This window comes from Ahaetulla prasina, chromosome 3, assembly GCF_028640845.1.
Source record: "Ahaetulla prasina isolate Xishuangbanna chromosome 3, ASM2864084v1, whole genome shotgun sequence".
In the NCBI taxonomy this organism is placed as follows: domain Eukaryota; kingdom Metazoa; phylum Chordata; class Lepidosauria; order Squamata; family Colubridae; genus Ahaetulla; species Ahaetulla prasina.
Genome location: NC_080541.1, coordinates 222,051,165 through 222,067,064, shown reverse-complemented (window position 1 = coordinate 222,067,064; position 15,900 = coordinate 222,051,165). Strand labels below are relative to the sequence as shown.

The 15,900-nt window shown below is 44.9% G+C and overlaps 1 protein-coding gene across 1 annotated transcript in view; it reads right to left on the bottom strand.

Annotated features, from left to right (window-relative positions):
- Positions 1-15,900, bottom strand: part of COL20A1 (collagen type XX alpha 1 chain) — a 265,731-nt gene that overhangs the window by 19,155 nt on the left and 230,676 nt on the right. The window contains exons 32-35 of the mRNA XM_058174284.1: positions 11,998-12,051; positions 9,645-9,698; positions 7,088-7,159; positions 2,266-2,301 (exon numbers count right to left, since the gene is read on the bottom strand). Coding sequence (XP_058030267.1) covers positions 2,266-2,301; positions 7,088-7,159; positions 9,645-9,698; positions 11,998-12,051 — 216 coding nt within the window. The remainder of the gene's footprint in view (positions 1-2,265; positions 2,302-7,087; positions 7,160-9,644; positions 9,699-11,997; positions 12,052-15,900) is intronic.

The following is a 15,900-nucleotide window of genomic DNA, read 5'->3' as shown; positions in this document are numbered from 1 at the left end:
AGTTCTACAGAGGAATTATTGAGTCTGTCATCTGCACCTCTGTAACTGTCTGGTTTGGTTCTGCAACCCAACAAGACAGACACAGACTTCAGAGGATAGTTAGAACTGCAGAAAAAATAATTGCTACCAACCTGCCTTCCATTGAGGACCTGTATACTGCACGAGTCAAAAAGAGGGCTGTGAAAATATTTACAGATCCCTCACATCCTGGACATAAACTGTTTCAACTCCTACCCTCAAAACGATGCTATAGAGCACTGCACATCAGAACAACTAGACACAAGAACAGTTTTTTCCCAGACACCATCACTCTGCTAAACAAATAATTCCCTCAACACAGTCAAACTATTTACTAAATCTGCACTACTATTAATCTTCTCATCGTTCCCATCACCCATCTCCTTCCACTTATGACTATATGACTGTAACTTTGTTGCTTGTATTCTTACGATTTATATTGATATTGATTGTTTCCTAGTATGATTCGATTGCTTATTTGTACCCTATGACCAGTGGTGGGATTCAAATAATTTAACAACTGGTTCTCTGCCCTAATGATTTCTTCCAACAACCAGTTCACTAAGCTGCTCAAAAAGTTAACAATTGGTTCTCCCGAAGTGGTGCGAACTGGCTGAATCCCATCACTGCCTATGACTATCATTTATGATTCTTGATGAATGTATCTTGTCTTTTTATGTACACTGAGACAAATTCCTTGTGTGTCCAATCACACTTGGACAATAAAGAATTCTATTCTATTCTATTCTATTCTATTCTATTCTATTCTATTCTATTCTATTCTATTCTATTCTATTCTATTCTATTCTAAAATTAACATCTGGGTTTGCAAAGAAGTTGCAAAGACAAAGAAATAGGAAACTTAGAGATCATTTGAAGTTGCAACAAACTTCACTTTTTCCCCACTGGAAAAAGTGACTTATGACCGTTTTTCATACATAACGACCGCTGTAGCATTCCCGTGGTCACACACTCAAGGTTTGGGTGCTTGGCATCTGGCAAGTATTTATGACAGTTGCACTGTCCGGCGGTCATGTGATCACCATTTGTAAACTTCTCAACTGGCTTAGATTCGTTTAATGACTGCATGGTTTACTTAACAACGGCAGTGATTTGCTTCACAATTATGACAAAAAAAAAGGCTGTGAAATGGGGCAAAATTCACTTAACAACAGCCTTGATTAATAACAAAAAAAATTGAAGTTGTAAATCGAGAACTACCTATGTTTGGTCCATTTTTATTGGGTTTAAAAGGTGGACAGAAATCAATTGCATAAGCTCTCACTTAAAATTTATTTTATTTTATTTATTTTATTTTATTTATTTATTTATTTCACCAAGCATGTATTAGATAACATATGTAAGTATAGACATAATTACATCCATGAGATGGATACAAATAAAAAAAAAACACATTAGGACAGGAACGGTAGGCACGCTGGTGCTCTTATGCACGCCCCTTACAGACCTCTTAGGAATGGGATGAGGTCTACAGTAGACAGTCTAAGGTTAAAGTTTTGGGGGTTTGGGGAAGAAACTACACAGTCAGGTAGTGCATTCTAGGCATTGACTGCTCTGTTACTGAAGTCGTATTTCCTGAAATCGAGTTTGGAGCGGTTTACCTTGAGTTTGTATCTACTGTGTGCTCGTGTATTGTTGTGGTTGAAGCTGAAGTAGTCATTGACTTAAATTAAAATATACTAATACATATAATATACTTTTTACATTACATATACTTTATATATGTAAATTTATATATTTATATATATATATATTTGTTTTCTGAGGTTTTCGCGGGTGTTTGTATGTAGGTCTTTGGTTATTCGGGTTTTCTCCCGCGTAAAATTGGAAGTGTAAAATTGGAAGGTCTCAACCAAAGACCTATATATATATATGTATATGTAAATATAAATTTATATATTAATTATAATTTTTATAACACATTGCTCCCAGAAGCACGAAGCTGAAGCCTGAAGATGACGAATGAGACTTCGTCGAAACGTCACCAAGACACTTCCAATTTTACACGGGAGAAAACCCGAACAACCAAAGACCTATATACAAACACCCGTGAAAACCTCAGAAAACATATATATATATATATATATATATATATATATATATATATATATATATATATATATATATATATATATATATATATATACTTATATAATGTACTTGAATTAAAATACTAAGGTCCTTAAATGGTTATCGAAGAATATCAAAGAAGGAACAGAGACTCACTTTCTCTCCCCTTTCTCCTTTTGGACCAGGCAGCCCCTAGCGGAACACAAAAAACATTATTATCTTCAAGCTGTAAATAAATAACAATAATTATTATATGTATCTGCACCTTGATAAAAGATACCCTATAGCTTTTTGAGTTTGTTTCTTCTCTGGAATCTTTTCCTATAGATAACAGGCAACATCCCCAGATATAAAAAATGCTGGATCAAAGTTTCCTTATATATTTATTTATTTTTATTTATTTATTTATTTATTTGTCACAACAGTATATATAAGCATAAGCATGAAATAACTATACGATATATAAGCATAAATATAATCGTAAGTATGTAATAACTATATGAAATTGGATACAATCCATATAGTTCTATATATGTATGCTCATAGCTGCTTTGGAGAGAAAAAGAAAGGAAAAACATGAATTGCTAAGGGCACCTTCAAGGAGAGCCCCCCTGGGAATGGCACACTGAATTCTGTATGGGAGTAAAAGTAGGGTACCAACGTAATAAACGGCTAGATCTCGCCCCTCCGCTGTCAATCCACTTCTTTTCGGAAATCCCACTGCACTTCTGCATTTGTGCATACAATCTGCAAGCAACTGTCAGGATTCCAAGTAACTCCCACCGCTCCCAACAAAATCAAACCCTGAAGCTTGAAGTTCCTCAATGCTAACTTTTATTAGAGATGTCCTAATGGCACATCTGGGAAAACCCAAATCTGAGAGCTTCCGGGTTTTCCTCACCCAGAAGAAAGTTCAAGACCTTGCCCACTTCTCCCACATGTCCACCATACATCCAATCGGGTACCCTCCAGAACAGACGATACCTCCTCATTCTTCTCAACACAGCTGCAGGGCACAACGGCCTTGACTTCCTATAAGGAATTTTATTTTGACTACGTATTCTCTTCACTCTATACAATCCCCCCTCCCATTTTCCCATAGTGGAATTTGTGGCAGGCCTGAAGCCTGAAGACACAAAGGTAGAAAAATGGCTTCCAGGTCTGACAGCAACACTGAGTCTAAACAAAATGTTATGATACCAATAAAGGAGAATATTTGTAGCTCGGGATTGAAATGAGTGGTCCTGGGTGCTCTCTGATCTTGACTATTTTCTTGCAGACATTTCATGACCCATCTAGGTAGCATCATCAGTGCTAGACCGGAATGGGGTTTGCTCTGTTTATATATAGTGCCTTGCCCTATCAGTGCTGGCTGGAGTGTTTTTGATAGTTCCTTGATTGAGTGTTGTTTACAGCTCGGTTGTTGCGGCTCCAGCCCCCGAACCTGACCTCATGCCCGAAAGTGACTCCGAGAGTGAGGGGGAAGGGTCGGTAAGGCTTACCTCAGAAGCACCGATCCTTTGGCCCGGCTCCAGGAGCCAGAACCAGACCAGTCGGAGGATGTAATGAGGCCGTCATCCCCTGATTCCTCCCTTCCTCAGGCTACGCCTACAGACGCAGCTGATAACCATACTAATAAAGCCTGGATCGACCCGCACTTCAGAAGATTAAAGAGGTGGCGTCATCAAAGGGAAGGGTGGGGCAGGAACCCCACCCCACCCCACAGGATATATAAGGAGCTTTGGGACTGCTTTCAGTTCCACGGGAAGCAAATTAGCTGAACCGTGTCGAAGTGAGCTGAAATCTTAAATCTGTTTGAACTTTTTGGCAGGCAGCTGCGTTTTCTCGGCCAGGACTAATAGGAGCCATGAACCCACTGGCTGTAGGCCAGTTTGTTACTCCAAAGTGAGGATGGAGACAGAACATTGGTGTTGATCTAGTGTTGATCCAATTCCACTCCCTTCTAGCACTCAATGATGTTACCTGGTTGGTCATGAAACATCTGGAAGTACCAAAGACTCCACAGCTCAACCCTGAACTACAAATATTCTCTTCTATCAATACAGTATCTGTAGCTCAGGGTTGAACTCTGGAGTCCTTGGTGCTCTCTGAGCTTGATTGTTTTCTTGCAGACATTTCATGACCCATCTAGGTAGCATCATCAGTGCTAGACTGGAATGGAGTTTGCTCTGTTTATATATAGTGCCTTGCCCTATCAGTGCTGGCTGGAGTGTTTTTGATAGTTCCTTGATTGAGTGTTGTTTACAGCTTGGTTGTTGCGGTTCCAGCCCCTGAACCTGGCCTCATGCCCGAAAGTGACTCCGAGAGTGAGGGGGAAGGGTCGGTAAGGCTTACCTCAGAAGCACCGATTCCTTTGGCCCGGCTCCAGGAGCCAGAACCAGACCAGTCGGAGGATGTAATGAGGCCGTCATCCCCTGATTCCTCCCTTCCTCAGGCTACGCCTACAGACGCAGCTGATAACCATACTAATAAAGCCTGGATCGACCCGCACTTCTGAAGATTAAAGAGGTGGCGTCATCAAGGGAAGGTGGGGCAGGAACCCCACCCCACCCCACAGGATATATAAGGAGCTTTGGGACTGCTTTCAGTTCCACGGGAAGCAAATTAGCTGAACCGTGTCGAAGTGAGCTGAAATCTTAAATCTGTTTGAACTTTTTGGCAGGCAGCTGCGTTTTCTCGGCCAGGACTAATAGGAGCCATGAACCCACTGGCTGTAGGCCAGTTTGTTACTCCAAAGTGAGGATGGAGACAGAACATTGGTGTTGATCTAGTGTTGATCCAATTCCACTCCCTTCTAGCACTCAATGATGTTACCTGGTTGGTCATGAAACATCTGGAAGTACCAAAGACTCCACAGCTCAACCCTGAACTACAAATATTCTCTTCTATCAATACAGTATCTGTAGCTCAGGGTTGAACTCTGGAGTCCTTGGTGCTCTCTGAGCTTGATTGTTTTCTTGCAGACATTTCATGACCCATCTAGGTAGCATCATCAGTGCTAGACTGGAATGGAGTTTGCTCTGTTTATATATAGTGCCTTGCCCTATCAGTGCTGGCTGGAGTGTTTTTGATAGTTCCTTGATTGAGTGTTGTTTACAGCTTGGTTGTTGCGGTTCCAGCCCCTGAACCTGGCCTCATGCCCGAAAGTGACTCCGAGAGTGAGGGGGAAGGGTCGGTAAGGCTTACCTCAGAAGCACCGATTCCTTTGGCCCGGCTCCAGGAGCCAGAACCAGACCAGTCGGAGGATGTAATGAGGCCGTCATCCCCTGATTCCTCCCTTCCTCAGGCTACGCCTACAGACGCAGCTGATAACCATACTAATAAAGCCTGGGTCGACCCGCACTTCAGAAGATTAGAGAGGCGGCGTCATCAAAGGGAAGGGTGGGGCAGGAACCCCACCCCACAGGATATATAAGGAGCTTTGGGACTGCTCTCAGTTCCACGGGAAGCAAATTAGCTGAACCGTGTCGAAGTGAGCTGAAATCTTAATCTGTTTGAACTTTTTGGCAGGCAGCTGCGTTTTCTTGGCCAGGACTGATAGGAGCCGTGAACCCACTGGCTGTAGGCCAGCTCGTTACTCCAAAGTGAGGATGGAGACAGAACATTGGTGTTGATCTAGTGTTGATCCAATTCCACTCCCTTCTAGCACTCAATGATGTTACCTGGTTGGTCATGAAACATCTGGAAGTACCAAAGACTCCACAGCTCAACCCTGAACTACAAATATTCTCTTCTATCAATACAGTATCTGTAGCTCAGGGTTGAACTCTGGAGTCCTTGGTGCTCTCTGAGCTTGATTGTTTTCTTGCAGACGTTTCATGACCCAACTAGGTTACATCATCAGTGCTAGAAGGGAGGATGTTTGCTGAGACGAGGAGGAGAAGGAAGAGTCCTTAGCGCTCTCTGAGCTTGATTGTTTTCTTGCAGACGTTTCATGACCCAACTAGGTAACATTATCAGTATTAGAAGTGAATGGGGTGTTGTGCAGAGGAGGGAGGGGGGAAAGAGGAGGAGGAGGAGGCAGAGGAGGAGAGGGGGAGGACTGTGGAGTCCTTAGTGCTATCCAACCTTGATTGTTTTCTTGCAGATGTTTCATTAACCAAACTAGGTAACATCATCAGTGCTAGAAGGAAGGAGTGTTTGTGGAGAGGTTGATAAATCTGGGACTCAGATATGGTCATAAGTTGAGGACTATCATTACCCAGAGTAATAAAGATGAGAAATAACAATTACAGAAATCTTACCACTTCAAAAAAATGACTTTACAGACCAGAGTCATTTGCATTTATTGTGTGACTTGGACTTACACTATCTTTGAAGAGATAGTGGTACTTGAAAGTGTGGTAGACCACACATGGAATACTGTATCCAGTTTTGTTCACCACAATATATTAAAAAAAAACTATTGAGGCTCTAGAAAGAGTGCAGAGAACAGCAATAAACATGATTAGGGGACCGGAGGCTAAAACATATGAAGAACGGTTGCAGGAATTGAGGATGACTAGTTTAATGAAAAGAAAAAACTAGGGGTAACTTGATGGCAGTGTTACAATATTTGAGGGGCTGTCACAGAAAAGAGGGGGGGTCTTTTCTATTCTTCAAAGTACTAAAGGCAGGACAAGAAACAATGGATGGAAACTAATCAAGGATAGTTCCAACCTAGAAATAAGGACAAATTTCCTGACAGTTAGAATGCTTAACCAGTGGAAGAGGTTGCCTCCAGAAGTTGTGAATGCTCCATCACTGAGGATTTTTAAAAAGAGATTGGACAAGCACTTGTCTGGAATGCCTCCTGCTTGATCAAGGGGTTGGACTAAAAGACCTCCAAGGTCCCTTCCAGTGTGTTATTCTGTTATTTTATTACAGTGTTCTGTGATAGCTATCTGTGAAATCAAATGAGCGGGTCTTGAATATTCTTCATTGCAATGAGTAACGGTGGGGTGGGGTGGAGCCTTACCGTGGGTCCGACTTCTCCTGGGGGGCCTCTGTCTCCAGGGTTACCCCAGGTCCCTGCTAAACCTTGGAATCCCTGGGGACAGAAAGAAGAGACATAAATGGCTACAAATGCAAAAGGATGGAAGGGATCCACTCCTTGAGGTTCAAGGGAATCTAGCAGAATTAGCTCGCAAAAAGCAGGAGAGGGGAAAAATTACGCGCTCAGATATATTTCCTAGCTGGGAAAGAATATTAAAAGAGTAGATTGTACATTGAGTTATGTTTCCCTCATTTCCTATTAATATCATAATTTAGGGGATAGAACAGTAGACGGTAACAGTGTTTCTTCTAATGATGCTGTGGGAAATCTTCCATATTCCCTTTCTAATAGCTTCATCACGTAAGAGTGCTTACGTTTTCTCTTCCATATGGACTATTTCTCTCTCTCTCTCCCTTCCTTCCTTCCTCCCTCCCTTCCTTCCTTCCTTCCTTCCTTCCTTCCTTCCTTCCTTCCTTCCTTCCTTTCTTTTTCTTTCTTTCTTTCTTTCTTTCTTTCTTTCTTTCTTTCTTTCTTTCTTTCTTTTAAATAGAAAATCAGTGTCAGTTTTGACTCCTAGCGGCTGCCTGGAAATTTCCTGCCATTTTCATAGCAAAGTTTTTTGAAAGTGGCTAACTCAAGGGTCAGCAACTCGCGGCTCTGGAGCCACATGTGGCTCTTTTATCCCTCTGTTGTGGCTCCCTGTTGCTGGTCGGCTCCACAATTGATAGGGCTTTCGGTTAGGACAGGCAGAGGAAAAAGGATGCTATGCTAGGAGGAGACTCTGTGGTGGGGGAACTGACTTCCAGTCGGCAGAAGAAAAAGGACACCATGCCAGGTGGAGACTCTGTGGTGGGGGAACTGGACTTCCGGTCGGCAGAGGAAAAAAGGACACTGCGCTAGGAGGAGACTCTATGGTGGGGGAAACCAGACTTCCGGTCAGCTCCAGAATTGAACAGGGGGCTTCCAGTTAGGGCATTTGTGGATCTCTGAGTGTTTAAGGTTGCGACCCCTGGGCTAACTATTGCCTTCTTCCTAGAGCTTATAGAGTGACTGTGACTGGCCCAAGATCGCCCAGCTACTTCCTGTCTAAGGAACACCGCATCACCTAATGACTGGCCCAAAGTCACCCAGCCGGCTTTTGTGCTTAAGGCAGGACTAGAACTCACATTCTCCTGGTGATTGGCCCAAAGTCACCCAACCACGTTTCATCCCCAAGGCCGGACTAGAACTTACTGTGGGACATTAGCTATTCAACTGCTTTAAAACTCATTGAAAATGCATTTTGATGTGAAAATTTTGTCCCGGTACTTATTGTTTGTTTGGTACTCAATGCACAAGCTAGAACTTGGAGCGGCTACCTTCTGACTCACAACATTATTCCTTATTGGGAAAAATTGGTTTGGTACTCATCATGTTTGGTACTCATAGCATCTCCTGGAACCCACTGTACAATCTCCCGGTGACTGGCTCAAGATTGCCCAGGCAGCTGTTGTGTCTCGTCCGATCTCACCACAGCCGGGGCCTTCTTATCTGCTTCCGAACACAGAGGAATGTCCTAGTATGCCTCCTGGCCCCAGCCCTGGCTCCATGCCCAGACAGGCTGAAGAGGAGGAAGTATCTCCAGCCCCCAGCTCTGGCTCCATGCCCAGGCAAACGGAGCAACTAGACCCCTCCCCCTCCTCCACAGCATGTGAGCCTGAGGGAGGTCAATTGCCAACAGCTGCAGACTGGGGTGACCCTCGCGTCAGAAGACTTGATAGACGGAGGCAACAGAAGGAAGGGAGGGGCAGGCCTGGATAAGTGCTGAGTCATGGAGCCACACCCCATGGCCTATATAAAGGACCTGCTTTCTGGCATTCTCTTAGTCAGGCAAAGTCTAAACATATCTTGCTGAAGTCACTTTCTGGTCTCCTGCCTGCCCTGAGGACTTTGCTAGGACTTTGGCAGAGCTGCAGAGGCACGCCTGATTCGGATTTCCCTGACCCGGCCGTCAGCGGAGGAGTGGGACACGACAGCAGCTTTCATGCCTAACATGGGACTAGAACTCACAGTCTCCCATTTTCTAGCTGGATTCTTTTACTGTTACACCAAAATGGCTCTCGTGCATGATAACCTATCATAATAGTGATTCCTTTTTCCCTTTTCTCCTTTGCTTTCTCTTCTACTTCTCATCTTTTTTTAACATTTCTTTGCCTTGGTCTGAAGGGCAAAACAAGAAGATATCTGATTTCCTACTTCGCATATGTAAAGAGGAAGAAAAGGCCTCAATAATCCAGGAGATGTTCCAGAAACTTTTAGATACCAACCCAGGTTTTTTGAAAGATCTCAAAGTTGAGCACCAGCTGGTTATGTCCCCTCCTTGCCAAGGTGCTATTGGAAGCAAATAACCCAGTTGCTGAATGGCGACGAAAGCATACAGAATGCAATGCTTGCTCGCCCGTTCTTCCTAACCAAGAGAACTCTGCAGGTAGCAGCTTTTGGGAACGGGGTTGTTTATTCTGGAATGGACATTATTTCCCACTTGACTGAAATTGCTCACCCGTGGTCCTGGAGGTCCTGGTGGTCCAGCTGCTCCTTCGAGTCCTCGAACACCCTGCAAAGCACATTTATTAATAGAAGAGAATATCTGTAGCCCAGGGTTGAATTGTGGGCTCTCCGAGCTTGGTTGTTTCTTTGCAGACATTTCATTACCAAACTAGGTAACTTGATCAGTGCTAGAAGTGGTGGTGGGCTGCTGCCAGTACAGACCGGTTCGGGAAAACTGGTAGTTCCAACATTCACCTGCCCAGTTGCTGGGTGGGTGTGGCCATGGTGGATGTGGCCTACTTGGCCTCCTTCACCACATTGGCGGCGGGGGAGGGGTGTTTTTGCCATCCCAAAGCTCCGGAGGCTTTCCTCAAGCCACCAGAAGGGCAAAAACTGCCTCCCCTAGGCTCCGGAGGCCCTCTGGAGGCTGAAAATAAGCCTGTTTCTGGACTTCTTGGAGGCCTGTTTTTTGCCCTCACTAGACTCTGGAGGCTTTTTTTGAGCCTCCGGGAGAGTGAAAACGGCCTTCCCCAGACTCTAGAGGCCCTCTGGAAGCCAGAAACGGGCCCATTTCCAGACTTCTGGAGCTTCCAGGAGGCCCATTTTTTGCCTTCCGCAGGCTCCAGAGGCTTTCCTCAATCCTCTAGGAAGGCCAAAATGGCCTCCCCCAGGATCCGGAGGCTGGAGACAGGCCCGTTTCACAATTTCCAGAACTTCTGGGAGGCCCATTCTTCACCCTCCCAGAACCTCTGCATAGGCACTGCATTTACCTGGCATCCAAAATGGGCTGCGTGGAAACTCCTGAGAGGGATGGGGTGAGCAGGGCCAGCCAGTCCTTGAAACTACTGGTTTGGCGAACCAGATGTAAAATTAGCATCCGGTTCGCCCAAACCGGTCCGACCTGACTGAATCCCACCCCTAATATAAACTAATTCTACTTTATTGTAAAGCCACATTAATAGAATCTTGCAAGTCTGAAAGTATAGTTCTCCTGCTGTCTGACGTGCAGCCTGAGCAACTAGGGAGGGTCTCTTCTGAATGTCTTTCCCCTCCCATTCTGCAGCTGAGGGCTGTGCCCTCTCTTATCTAACCATTGGCAGTATCTCCTGACCTAGACTGTCTCCCAAGATCTTTCCCACATGGCATTACAGGTGGCAGGGAATTCTGGGTGCTGTAGTTCCATCGTAGCATCACAAGCAGGGTATCAGCTTGCGGCAGCTTGAATTAACAGGAGGAGCAGTTGAGCTAATTTAATAATTAGATTCTTTCTGGATATGACCCCTGATTACTTTGCAGGATCAAAATGTTCTCTTTTTTGTCTCACCCACCCAACATTAGACTGCATAATTAGAGGGACTTTAACCTAGTTAATCTCAGCAGGTAATATCACCTAATTGACCTTACGTGTGCAGTAGGATCAGGGATGTAAGAAGCTGTTTAATGGAAGAGAAAAAAAGGACTAGGGGTGACATGATAGCAGTATTACAGTATTTGAGGGGCAGCCAAAAAGAAGAGGGGGTCAATCCTTCCCCACTTTCACCCACCCATCCTCTCTCTCCCTCCTAAAAACCTTCCTTCCTTCCTTCCTCCCCCTCCTTTCTTCTCATCACTCTTTCCTTCCTTCCTTCCTTCCTTCCTTCCTTCCTTCCTTCCTTCCTTCCTTCCTTCCTTCCTTCCTTCCTTCCTTCCTTCTACTGTAGCCCCCTTTCTACAATTTTAAGAAATATTATTATTATTATAATGTGGAGGCTATAGAAAGAGTGCATAGAAGAGCAACAAAGTTAATTAGGAAACCGGAGACTAAAACATATGAAGAACGGTTGCAGGAACTGGGTTTGTCTAGTTTAATGAAAAGAAGGACCAGGGAGACATGTTAGCAGTCTTCCAATATCTCAGGAGCTGCCACAAAGAAGAGGGAGTCAAGCTATTCTCCAAAGCACCTGAAGGCAGGACAAGAAACAACAGATGGAAACTAATCAAGGAGAGAAGCAACTTAGAACTAAGGAGAAATTTCCTGACAATTAGAATAATTAATCAGTGGAACAACTTGCCTCCAGAAGTTTTGGGTGCTCTACTACTGGGGTTTTTTTAGGAAGAGATTGGATAACATTTGTATGAAATGTTATAGCATCTCCTGCTTGAGCAGGGGGTTCAACTAGAAGGCCTCCAAGGTCCCTTCCAACGCTGTTATTCTGCTATTCTGTGAACATGGGTGGGAGATCCCTAGACTGTAGACAAAAGGAGCTGAAAAACTATCCCAGAAAAACGCATCAAGAAATCATGTTTAGAATGATGTCACCAAAACTACATGGACATAATTGTGAAGGTATGGCGGTTGCGCAAACTTGAAGGAAAGAAGTTTTTACCTTTGATCCTTGAGGGCCGTCTTTACCTGCTGCTCCCTGGGGACCCATCAGACCCTGTAGACAAGCAGAAGTCTGATTTAGAAGGTACACTCCAAGCCAAAGTAATGATGAGTTCTCGGCTACCGGTAGTCCTCGACTTATGACCATCCTTGAGCCCCAAATTTCTACTGCTCAGCAAGACAATTGTTAAGTGAGTTTTGTCCCATGTTATAGGCTTTCTTGCTACCGTGATTAAATGAATCCATCAATTAAACGAATCAATGGTTGTTAAGTTAGTCACATGGTCATAAATACATGCCAGTTGCCAATTTTGATAATGGGACGATAATTTTGATAATGGGACGATGGCAGGGGTCTCCAACCTTGTCAACTTTAAGCCTGGAGGACTTCAACTCCCAGAATTCCCCAGCCAGTAAAGCTGGCTGGGGGATTCTGGGAGCTGAAATCCTCCAGGCTTAAAGTTGACAAGGTTGGAGACCCCTGGACTATGGAGTTGCTGCAATGGTCATAAGTGTGAAAACTGGGTCGTAAGTCACTTTTTTTCTAGTGCTCTTGCAATGTTGGTTACTAAAAAAAAAATGGTTCTAAGTCAAGGACTACCTTATGGGACCCAAATTTTATAAGTAGGTTTTTATTTATCAAAGCAAATAAGTTGATAAATTTGCTTTGATAAATAAAATGTTTATTTTATTTTCCTCTCTTCCCCAATTCAGGAGGAAGAAACCCAGGGTTGGGCTTCAAAAATTTTAGCAAGGGGTTCTCTGCCCGGTTGCTGGGTGGCCGCGGCCATGATGGGTGTGGCCTAGTCGGCCTCCTGCATCACGGCGGGGGTGGGGCTTTTTGCCCTCCCCGGGCTCCAGAGGCTTTTCTTGAGCCTCCGGGAGGGCGAAAACGGCCTCCCCAGGCTCTGGAGGCCCTCTGGAGGCCTGAAACATCCCCATTCAAGCCTTCCCGAACTTCCGGTAGGCCCATTTTTCACCCTCCCTGAGCCTCGGTACGTGCCCTGCACTTACCTGCATCCAAAACGGGCCGCGTGGGGACTCCTGGAAGCAGCGGAGTGGGGTGGGTGAGGCCAGCCAGAAGTGGGATTTGGGGGTTCCCTGAACTGCACAGAATCTTAGCTAGAGGTTCTCCCGAACCCCTGCGAACCCCCAGCAACCCCACCCTTGAATAAACCCAGCGCACCTCACCATACTGCACTCGCAAACACACACGCAGAGATAGGCACAGATGTGCTAAAGGACATGATATATTTTAAGAGCGTCTAGCTCGTACCCAGCTATGTAGCTAAACAAGTTTGCTTGCAGGATAGAAGAGAGCCTTCTTGGAAGTGTCAGGCTGAATAAGAATTGGGTTTTGTTTGTTTTTTTGTTGTTAGTTGCGAAGTCGTGTCCGACCCATCGCGACCCCATGGACAATGTTCCTCCAGGCCTTCCTGTCCTCTACCATACTCTGGAGTCCATTTAAACTCATGCCTACTGCTTCAGTGACTCCATCCAGCCACCTTGTTCTCTGTCGTCCCCTTCTTCTTTTGCCCTCAATCTTTCCCAGCATTAGGCTCTTCTTCAGTGAGTCCTTCTTTCTCATTAGGTGGCCAAAGTATTTCAGTTTCATCTTCAGGATCTGGCCTTCTAAAGAGCAGTCAGGGTTGATCTCCTCTAGAACTGACTTGTTTGTTCGCCTTGCAGTCCAAGGGACTCGCAGGAGTCTTCTCCAGCACCAGAGTTCAAAGGCCTCGATTCTTTGGCGCTCAGCCTTTCTTATGGTCCAACTTTCACAGCCATACATTGCAACTGGGAAAACCATAGCCTTGACTATACGCACTTTTGTTGGCAGGGTGATGTCTCTGCTTTTTAATACGTTGTCTTTTTTTTTTTTTTTTTTAGCCTGCAGCCAAAGTCTCTTTGAATCTGTGGGTGGCTATGAGACAGAATCACAGAATTAAATGCTGGAAGGGACACTTAGGTCACCAAGCCCAGCACCTTATTTGGAGTAGATGCCTTAATTAAAGCATCATAGCTTCTGCCTCATAGCTTCTACTCCTCTAAAGCATTCAGTGAAGGGCAGCCAATCCCCTCTTCTGAGTCATTGGTTCCATTGCCGAATTGTTTTGCTGGGAAGGAGCTCAGAATTTCCTTCCAGATCGAGGGACAAGCAAAGAATGCAAATGAGGCGTTCTCTAATTGCTTTGTTGTTTTAATTGCTTTAATCATAGCTGCATTAAAATTGCGCTACCTCTGTTGTAGAATGATTTTGTAAGTTGTCCTTGACTTACAAACATTGTAAGTCGAGGACAAGTGTTGTACCTTGATGAAGGTATCTTTTCTTTTATGTACACTGAGAGCATATGCACCAAGACAAATTCCTTGTGTGTCCAATCACTCTTGGCCAATAAAAAATTCTATTCTATTCTATTCTTCTATTCGATTCTATTTGTTCAGTGACTGTTCAACATTACAATAGCACGGAAAAAAGTGACTTATGACCAGTTTTCACAGTTACAACCGTTGAAGCATGTCAAAATTAAACATATGAAGAACGGTTGCAGGAACTGGGTATGTCTAGTTTAATGAAAAGAAGGAGCAGGGGAGACATGATAGCAGTATTCCAATATCTCAGGGGCTGCCACAAAGAAGAGGGAGTCAAACTATTCTCCAAAGCACCTGAAGGCAGGACAAGAAGCAATGGGTGGAAACTAATCAAGGAGAGAAGCAACTTAGAACTAAGGAGAAATTTCCTGACAGTTAGAACAATCAATAAGTGGAGCAACTTGCCTGCAGAAGTTGTGAATGCTCCAACACTGGAAATTTTTAAGAAAATGTTGGATAGCCATTTGTCTGAAATGGTGTAGGGTTTCCTGCCTGGGCAGGGGGTTGGACTAGAAGGCCTCCAAGGTCCCTTCCAACTCTGTTATTAAACAAATTGGGTGCTTGAAACTGGTATGTTTTTAGGACAGTTGCACTGTCCTGGGGCCATGTGATCGCCATTTATAATCTTCCCAGCCAGCTTCCAACAAGCAAAGTTAATGGGGGAGGCCAGGTTCGTTTAACGGCCATATGATTCACTTAAAAAAACTGCAGTTATTCACTTAACAACTGTGGCAGAAAGATCACAAAATGGGGCAAAACTCACTTAACAACTGTCTTACTTAGCAATGGAAATTTTGGGCTCAATTCTGGTAGTAAGTATTCGTATTTATAACTACAGTATTAGAGTTTTTCTGTGTGGAGATGATTCTTACCCAGTGGTGAGATTCAGCCGGTTTGGGCAAACCGGTAGTTAAATTGCTGGCTGGCCCCGCCCCACCTCTCCCCGCCCTTCCAGGAGTACCTGTTGGATCCGAGACTGGCCCAATAAGGACAGAGGCGAGGCTGCCTTAAACTCCAACTTTATTGGCATTCAACAGAACAGAGACAATGCTAACCTTTCAACAACTAGTTAAGACGCTTCTGAGGAGAAGCACAGGCATTGACAGCTACCGAGAAGTAGCTGTCAAATGGGGAACCAATGATGGCTCTTCCTGGTTCCCGCTCTTCCTTGTTGCTTGCGCCTCAACCAATCAGCGCGCGGCTAACCGGCTTGGCTGAGGCAGACAGGACGTAGCCGCGAGGACTTAACACCCCTCAACCCCCGGACCGCGCATGCGTAGTCAGCCAGATACGCTGGCCGGCGTCGGCTCCGCCCCGAGCGCCTCAGTCCTGGAAGCGGAGCAGTCGAGGGAGGAGCTGGGGGCCAGTTCTGAAGAACTGTTGGCGATGATGTCGGCGTAGGAGGAGCCGGACCTTCGGAGATTGGACCCAATGGATGAGCAGGTACGTCAGCCGCCGAGAACGCCCTGGGATGGTGTGAAGATGGCCGATTGGCCGGGAAGTTCTGGGGATTGAGTGGCCTTATTATCGGCGA